The sequence below is a fragment of the Perognathus longimembris genome, chromosome 6 (assembly GCF_023159225.1).
Source record: "Perognathus longimembris pacificus isolate PPM17 chromosome 6, ASM2315922v1, whole genome shotgun sequence".
NCBI classification, from domain to species: Eukaryota; Metazoa; Chordata; class Mammalia; order Rodentia; family Heteromyidae; genus Perognathus; species Perognathus longimembris.
Genome location: NC_063166.1, coordinates 17,410,428 through 17,420,062, shown reverse-complemented (window position 1 = coordinate 17,420,062; position 9,635 = coordinate 17,410,428). Strand labels below are relative to the sequence as shown.

Here is a 9,635-nt window from a genome sequence, read left to right as displayed (position 1 = left end):
CCAAAGAAGGTAAATGCATACACATAGCATATCCCCTATAGGTCTTCTAAATATCTACTTATAGTGGGAAAAGAGCTACCAACTGGTTTTGTTGTTTTGTTTTTTAAGTTTCTGTTTCCTACTCTTAATACCTGAATCTGGCCTTTTGAATATTTATTAATTTTAATGTTCCTGTCTCCTCATATATCCTATTTCAAAACAATCTAACCAAGGTAATTTAGAAATTAAATTTTTAGAAAAGTGATTCCTCAAATGACCTTGGTCGTGGGGGCATGTTAGTGTGTGTGCCAGAGAGAGAGAGAGAGAGAGAGAGAGAGAGAGAGAGAGAGAGAGAGAGAGAGAGCGCACGATTGGGAGGGAGAGGGTTCATCCAGATAGTATGTGTTTACTTTAATGCTGCTACTGACATTTGGCTTCAAACTGTGGTGTAAGCCTTCTGTCTTGGAGGGAAAGTATCTCAGGAAACCAAGCATAGCTCAAAAGATTGTTTGGTGGTCACTAAACTGGAGTAGAGAGCTCAACACGTTTTTGGTTTTGGTTTTGGTTTTGCCAGTCCTGGGGCTTGAACTTAGGGCCTGAGCACTGTCCCTGGTTTCCTTTTGCTAGCACTCTACCTCTTGAGCCACAGCCCCATTTCTGGCTTTTCCTGTTTTATGTGGTGCTGAGGAATTGAACTCAGGGCTTTGAGCATGCTAGGCAAGCACCCTATTGCTAAGCTACATTCCCAGCCCCTCAACATGTTTTTAACCTCTATTTTTTTTCTAGTGATGAAAGTTACATAAAAATAAAAGTGAAATTTGTACTTAGTGTGTTAAAGTTGAAGTAGAATGAAAACTATATTTTCATTAATCTGTGATTAAACTGCATTAACAACTTGTATCCTATTCACATTCCTGCCATTAAAATCTATAATATTTACAAATAAATATTAACAAGTGTACAATTGTGCTGTGCTCTGAGTGATTTCATTGATGTTCTTGTCTATCATATGTAGGTACTTAAACCATTATATCATTTGGGGAACATTTACATCGCTTATATTTTTTAAAATATATTTTGTTTCGTGAGGTATTTTCTTTAAAACATGGTATCTGAATTGTAGGGAACTTACTGTTTATGTTGTGACACACTGCTTATTTTAACTGTCTGTCCTGTACAAAGCAACTGCAAAGGTCTTCTCTTATTCTTCTACTTCCTGAGCAGATAGAATTAATTAGAGAATGCTTATTTTATATTATTGTTTGTTTGTTTTTCACAGAGCTTGGGATTTCAAGAAATACTCTTCTCTTCATAATACATTTTTACCAGATGCTACCAACTGTGACCTTTCACTGTTATTTACTAAAGAAATGATAAAACTGTTTTACTTCATTTTCTGTGTTACTTTGCTTAATTTTGGGGGGGGGCATCTATTTTTAAGGTTAACTATACTTGAAGAATGGAATGCCTACAATTTAAATTTTGTCTTATTTCACCTCTGGCATAGTACCAAAGGGTGGTAGTAAGGGTAAGCATGCCACCTACTGGGGGTAAGCAAACATACCACAGTGGTAACATGACTAGAGCGCTAATTGGGGGGTGGGGGGGCGGGGGTGGTAGGGGGATCTGGGAGTGGGACCAGGATCTGCCCTTTTTTTCCTGAGAGATAGGTTGTCTGGTACAAGGAACACCTGCAGATAAAAGCTCCTGAAATATTAGAGAACACAAATAGTTTACCAGCTGGAATCCCAGATATACTGAGTTGCCTGAACTGGTAACAGAACAAAAGAAAAGCAACCTGGGAGAGAAAAGCTGAAATTCTTCTCTGGTATATGATGTATGCTAAGTGGTGCTGTGGTTACTTGAATCATTATGAAATACTCTTTATGGACACACTTTTAAAGTAAAATGTTTTCTGTGAAAGGCCAACGTTTCTTTTTAACATGATTTAAATTACCACTTGTTTTTCTTTAACTACACTGGATGCAACAGTAACAATTACTCTAATTTGCATGACTTTAAACATTGAAGATGTTTAATGTTGTGTGGTATTTATAACTTTGGATCTGTAGGATTTGGATAAATTGTTCTCTCTTTTTGTTTCAATGAATAAGTCCTGCATTATAACAACATTACAGTATTTCTGTACAAACTTAACATTTTGTATATACAATGTATTTCTATTTTCACAATTCAGAAGCACGTTGAGGTGGGTGCCTGTGGCTTATTATACCTGTAATCCTACCTACTCAAAAGGATGAGATCTGAGGATTGTGGTTTGAAGCCAGCCCGAGCAAGAAAGTGCATGAGACTCTTATCTCTAACCAACAGACAGAAGTAGAGATGTGGCTCACATGGTGGAGTGCTAGCCTTGAGCAAACAAACCTCAGGGTCAGTGTTCAGGCCCTGAGTTAAAACCCAAAGATACACACATACACACACACACACACACACACACACACACACACACACACACACAATCATGTTGAGATTCCAGACCTTTTACAATGACCTCAGGCATTGTACTTATTCTCTGTAAAGTTTGATCTTCGTCTTAGCTAAATCTTTTATATTTGTGGTGGGGGCTGGGAATATGGCCTAGTGGCAAGAGTGCTTGCCTCATATACATAAAGCCCTGGGTTTGATTCCCCAGCATCACACATATAGAAAATGGCCAGAAGTGGCACTGTGGGTCAAGTGGTAGAGTGCTAGACTTGAGCAAATAGAAGCCAGGGACAGTGCTCAGGCCCTGAGTTCAAGGCCCAGGACTGGCAAAAAGAGAGAGAGAGAGAGAGAGAGAGAGAGAGAGAGAGAGAGAGAGAGAGATGATATTTGTGGTGGAAAGTAGATAGTAGATGTTGAGTTCCTAAAAACTCAATCTTGGGATAAAAATGCCATTTTGTTATTTTTCAAGTTTTAGAAACCATATGACATTTTGAGCTCTCCTGCTCTTTTGAGCATCTTTTCTCCTTGTCTTTCTCTTTTCATGTGAGCAGTCTGATGCTAAACCGGACTGTATATCTCATGTCATAGTTTCATCCTAAGTTTCAAATAGGCATTTGTGTAGTAACTACAGTGTGGGAAGGTTGGGTGATTTCTTATTGGTTGATTGATTTTTTTTTTATTTTTTATTTTTTATTTTTTTTTGGCCAGTCCTGGGCCTTGGACTCAGGGTCTGAGCACTGTCCCTGGCTTCTTCCCGCTCAAGGCTAGCACTCTGCCGCTTGAGCCACAGCGCCACTTCTGGCCATTTTCTGTATATGTGGTGCTGGGGAATTGAACCCAGGGCCTCATATATACGAGGCAAGCGCTTTTGCCACTAGGCCATATTCCCAGCCCTGATTGATTTTTTAAGAACAATGATTCTTAAGGTAGAAAATTTCAAATGCTACAGCAAGAAGCCAAGGACAAATTTGTGACTTGAGAAGTTTCCACAAACCACATTCAGTCCAAAATCATCTGCATTTAAAAGGAGAGATTAAAAGGATTGGCCTTATTGTTTTTAACCAATATTCCTTGTAAAGATTTCCAGGATAAGACCTTGTAGATTTATGATGGCCTTAATCAAGTATTATCTCTGTGATACAGATAATTCCTATTCTTGTTTTTGCATTCTTGTTTCCAAAGCTGTGGCAGCCTGAAAAAGTGGAGAAGGAAAAAGTGGGGAAGGAAGGCATGTTTAGAAATGCAGGCAGATCAGAGAGGAGCATAGCAAGCTGGGGAAAGAAGCCAGGACAACTGGTTATGTGCACAGAGTTTTAGGTTCCTTGCGTCTTACAAATATTTGCAGCAAAAGGAGTTACTCAATCAGTGTTTGAGATAAGGAGAATAGGAATAAGTTGAGGAGGTTTTGAAGTTTCACTTTGCAATTATTTGTCTACATTTTTATCTTCTTAAACAAAGAGCCTTTAGGAACAGAACTTTATCATAACCAGGCTTACACTTTATTCTGCACAAAGAATGTCATAGGAATGAATAGGTTGGAACAGAAAAATTTTAAATAGTGGGAGGGAAGGTACCTTGATATAGTAACCCACCCTTAGTTTAGACATTATTTATACACCCCTATCCCAGAAATTGCTACCGAATTTATTAGTAGCTAGGAAAAATCCAACCCTGGAAGGGTTCTTTAATCACTGTCTAAAGACAACTAGGTTTCGCTGGCCAATCAAAACATTGAAATTTTAATAAAACAATTTCCTTGCTTCACTCACTCTGATACCATAGTTTGGGAAACTCTGGAAATATTTGTGGTTCAAAATCAGATCTGCAAAAAAAAAAAATACTATTTAAAAATCCATCAAGCCTATGTTTTTTTTTTTTTTTTTGGTTTTTTTTGTTTGTTTGTTTGTTTTGCCAGTCCTGGGGCTTGGACTCAGGGCCTGAGCACTGTCCCTGGCTTCCTTTTGCTCAAGGCTAGTACTCTGCCACTTGAGCCACAGTGCCCCTTCTGGCCATTTTCTGTATATGTGGTGCTGGGGAATTGAACCCAGGGCCTCATGTATAGGAGGCAAGCACTCTTGCCACTAGGCCATATCCCCAGCCCCATCAAGCCTATGTTGACATCAATGGGACAACCATGTCAACAATCCATGGCAACAGATGGAAGAGCTTAGGAAAGAGGACTCTAAGCACTACTGCAAGATGCTAAGAGACATTACTAAAGGTATCACAAAACCTTCTATTCAGTGTTTGGCTTGGTATGGTGGCATCAAGTGCCAACTCTAGCCAAAACTATGAGGGGACTTGCAGAGTGTTCAATGATATTCTGTTAAATGTGATTCCAAATGCTGTTACTTACACTGAGTGTGCAAAACAGAAGCCATCATTGCGTATGATTGCAGTCTAGGGCAGAGACTACATCCACACTACTACATTACTACCATTAAGGGTAGCACTCTTTATGACTGGTGGCTGGCTGAAGTATAACCCATGGTACTTTGAAACAAAAGGCCCATTTCAGGGCCACCCCCTAAGTCATGAAAAGGGCTTAGCTGCTTTATAAGGAATACTTTAAATCTGAGCAGTTACCTTCACTGTAACAAGTGATAAAAAGCTGTTGAAAAGTATGCCCCCATATTGGCATTTATGGTGCTTATTGAGATTTTGGAAATCTTGTCATACTAAGATGGTGATAAAAGAGGCATTTTTGAAAATCAGAAATGGAAGCTGAACACCAGAAGCTCATACCTGTAATCCTAGCTACTCAGGAGGTCACATTTTATTGCTCAAACTGCACAATTTAAAAAAAATCATCTGCAAAAAAGCACTTCCTATAACTCATGAAGTTTGGTGGAGGGTAGAATTTGATGGCTATTGTATAACCTTCTAATGGGTTCCAACCTGATTTTTTGTTTGTTTGTTTTTGCTGCTTCTGGGGCTTGAACTTGGGTCCTGGGCACTGTCCCTGAACCCCTTTGTGCTCAAGGCTAGCACTCTATCACTTCAGCCACAGCACGAGTTCCCGGTTTTCTGAGTAGTTTATTGGAGTTAAAAGTCTCACAGACTTTTCTGCCTGGGCTGGCTTCACACTGTGATCCTCAGATCTTAGCCTCCTGTGTAGTTAAGATTACAAGTGTGTGAGCCACCAGTGCCTGGCATTTAACTCATTTTAAATACCATATACTGTGAGCTACTGAAAAGCTGGAGATACAGAAATATACCCAAACCCAGTCTTAGAGGGATTCCCCTGATGGGGTGTGTGTGTGTGTGTGTGTGTGTGTGTGTGTGTGTGTGTGTGTGTGTGTTTTGTTTTTGCCACTCCTGGGGCTTGAACTCAGGGCCTGAGCACTGTCCCTGATTTCTTTTTGCTCAAGGCTAGCACTATACCACTTGAGCCACAGTGCCACCTGTGGCTTTTTCTATATATGTGGTGCTGAGGAATCGAACTCAGGGCTTCATATATAGGAGGCAGGCACTCTACCACTAGGCCACATTCCCAGCCCTCTTGGTATTGAGAGAAATGTTGGCTGTTAGCCATTTATCTTCGTGCCTGAGGAATATTAAGGAGTAGCCAAGTAGCTGGCAGAGGGGTCAGATAAGGGTCTTACAGCCACATCAGGAGAGTAAAACCATTATTGTACTATTTTCACAATCTAACCTCATAGGAACAATATTCATCATATCCAAGTATGGCAAGGGCTGTGGATGATACTATACAGTGAAACCATACATGCTTAGTTGTTTTCTATTTTAGTACAAAATTTATCAAAAAGGCCCAATTACAGAAGTGAGTCTAGGGAGGTGAGTAGCTAAGGAACCATCTAAAGGACATCCTTATATGTCAAATAACAAGCCACACAGTTTTGCCTTGGGCTTTGATCAAAGCTACCCCAAATCAAAGCTCCAAATAGATTAACAGTATGGAAGTAATATTTACAATGATCTTTAAGAATTTGTGAGAATGCTAGGGCAAAACAATCATAGCAATGACTGAGATGATTACTGGCTTCAAGATTCCAAAGAAGCATCTCCTGGACTAAAGCAAGCCCTGTATTCGTGAAAGACACAAGACTCAGCCCATCCTGGTATAGTGACAATTGACACACTGGTTACAATTCAGAAAAGGCACTCTCTTGTGGGTCCTTTTCTCTAGAGGTAGAAGGGCAACTTGGGAATTATAGGTTCTGGTCAATTACCTTGGAAGGACTTCTCAAAGTCCCAAATGATTTCTGACCTAGAAAAAATGTCAACTGACATTTAATATACAGACTATATGTTAAGGCCAGACTTTGGTGCTAAAACATTATTGTTAGAACACAAAACCACAAATTAAGAGAAAATCCAAGCATTTAAGAAAGAGACTTCAGCTGACTGAATTTCCTGGTACAAATTTTTTACTTAGGAAGGTTGATTTCAAGCTATAATACCATGAAACTGCAAATGTTTCCATTAAGGTTTCAAGTTCTTAACATTTTATGGCCTATTGTGTGCTCTACTCTATTTTCAGTTGATATGTTCTTTTCAAAAGTTATACATATTAGAATTACAATCTCATTAAGCCATAGTATTGAACAACTTTATATGTACCAGTAATGTATGTGCATCCTTGATATGCTAGACATCTAATAGTATAAACACTATCCAATATTCTTACACCTGTACCCAAACACTAAAAGGCATTTTAATGACCCCAAATTTCAGCTAGAGGCTAGTTTTCCTTAAAGCTAAGTCCCCCATCCCCAATTCTGAGACACCAAGGCTTCATATTTGATCTTTTCTAACTCTGAACACTAGGAAAGCCTAGTTATAAAGACATAATTGTAAACTGGGGAAGATTGAAATAACTAATCAATGGCTAGATTTACATACATCTCTCTTTGATACCTATTCCTAGAATGAAGTGAACATTTATATGGCAAGCTCCGCCTTAAACTCCCAACTGTGCAGCATGGGATGAAATAAGCAACACCCAAGAATCGCAGTATTTGCCCTCTGAAGATCTCCGTTGAGCCCATCTTGAAACCAGCCTTTGACTTCATCACAACCTCCAACTTGCTCAGCGACTTCTAGACAAGTGTTGAGCCCTCTCAAAATTATTTAGGTGGCTCTTAAAAGAGCCTTTGGGTTCTTTGAAAACTGGTTTTAGTTAAAGCTCTTCACTTCGACGTTGCCTTCTTCGTAGCTTTCTGCAGGCCCAGCTTTGGCTTGCCGGCTTTGGGCTTCCCTGCGGTCACCTTGGCCGGACTCTTCCGCTGTTGAATGCCCTTTGCCCCTTTGCCTTTCCTTCCACTGCCGGCGGTTTTCTTAGGTGTAGCCTTCGGCTTCTTGACGCCCTTGTTGTTCTTGGCGTTCTTTTGAGATCTCGAATCCCTGGATAACACCAGCTTCTTGGACTTGCCAGGCTTTTTGGCTTTGCCCTTGGTTTCAGGAGCAGCCTTTTTGCCGAGTTTGAAGGAGCCACAGGCACCAGTGCCTCTGGTCTGCACCAGAATCCCCTTGTTCACCAAGCTCTTCAGAGCCAGCTTGATGCGGGTATTATTCCTCTCCACGTCGTAGCCGGCAGCTGCCAGTGCTTTCTTGAGCGCGGCCAGGGACATCCCTGACCGTTCTTCAGACGTGGACAGAGCATCAGTGATCAACTTGGACACTGAGGCATTCCTAACATTGCGACTGGCACCAGTCAAGCCGACTGGTTTTTTCCCTCGCTTTTTGACTGGCGGCTTCTCCATAGTGCCCGGAACAGGAACAGTCGAAGCTGCGGGAGCCGTCTCGGACATAACACTGCAGACAACGGTAAAGCATAAAAACCAGCAAGTGCAAAATGCCGCTGGCGCCTCAGCGCCTTATATAGGGCAGGGAGCGCTGTGATTGGTGCATCTCTCAGGCGCCACCAACGCCCCGGGAAGGGAGAATTTGTGTTTGTTTGACCCCCAAAAGTTGAATCCCCCAAATTTTCTCTGGACAGAATCACCCAGGTTCCCCTGCCAGATGGTCCGTGGGGACCCAGATTTCACATGTCTTTTTATCTTTTCATGATACATGACCTTTCATGCCAAAACTATTCGAGAAAGCCTTCGATTTTCAGCCGAAGTCAAGGAGAGAAACTCAACTTCCACTTTTCATTGTAAATTCAAAAAGTAACCTTTAGCGGAAAACTTACCTCATCTCGTCTGAGTGGTCATCTATATAGGTGGCTTCTAAGTGGTGAAGAAAATAAATCATTCCTATCCCAATTTTTATTGAAAATTACTTATATGTGTGAGGGAAGTAACACAGTTTTCTTGGTCTGTCTCTCTGTGGAGTTAGACAATAGTCACTAAAATCTAATAAAAATTTCAGGGTATGTTCTTATTCAGGTAAGCATATTTAGATAAGCAGAATGCAATAAGACCCAATCTACAAGGCATAAATTGTGATAAGAGCCACGTCTTCATGTCTGAGGCAACATAGGAAAACCCACAAGGATGGGGTAATACAAATGACTGTGTCTCCACTACTGAGTTTTTCTTCTCTTTTTATTAAATTAATAGTCCCCCTCCCCCCTACTCTGCCCTTAAGCAGACACAATGCCTGCTTGTAAACAACTATATCTCATGAGGCAGGAACCTTGGCCTGAATAGCCCAATGGAAACTACAGATCCAAGTTGTGCTAGATGTGTCAGAAAAGTGATACTCTGTTAAGCTTCTCATGGGAAGCCTTTGTGATAAGCCTGGAGGTAATGCTTGCTCATGAAGGCCAGGCCTTTCAAGAGGATACTGAGAAAAGCCTAATGGAATTGGAGCCAAAGGTGTCAGCTGAAAACCCCTTAAGACTATTTTGTGAAGATCCTCAAATGTCTGTGTGAGAACTTCATAATTTTTCTATAGGCCAAGGAACCATAGAACTTTATCTTTTATTTTCTTGAGACAAAGTCAAACTAATGGTCTGCTGGACTAGTTGTGGGAAAGGCATAAGCTATTCTCCCTCCCTCCCTCCCTGCTCCCCCCCCCCCCCCATGCAAGGCAAGCACTTAACCACTGAGTTATATCCCTAACCAATCTTGGCCAGTTGTCAACCCAGTTTTCTCCTTTAAAAAAAAAAAAAAAAGTATAAAGATAGGTGATTTGGGGGCTGGGAATATGGCCTAGTGGCAAGAGTGCTTGCCTCCTACACATGAAGGTCTTGGTTTGATTCCCCAGCACCACATATATGGAAAACGGCCAGAAGGGGCGCT

The 9,635-nt window shown here is 40.9% G+C and overlaps 1 protein-coding gene across 1 annotated transcript; it reads right to left on the bottom strand.

Moving 5' to 3' along the window:
• Positions 1-7,098: 7,098 nt before the first annotated feature.
• H1-6 (H1.6 linker histone, cluster member) lies at positions 7,099-9,375 on the bottom strand. The gene has a single exon (XM_048348284.1). The coding sequence runs from the start codon at positions 8,196-8,198 to the stop codon at positions 7,578-7,580; it is 621 nt and encodes a 206-aa protein (XP_048204241.1). The 5' UTR covers positions 8,199-9,375; the 3' UTR covers positions 7,099-7,577.
• Positions 9,376-9,635: the final 260 nt, after the last annotated feature.

Excerpts from the sequence above, each read along its gene's own strand:
- H1-6 (XM_048348284.1), bottom strand. The coding sequence starts at position 8,198 with ATGTCCGAGACGGCTCCCGCAGCTTCGACTGTTCCTGTTCCGGGCACT.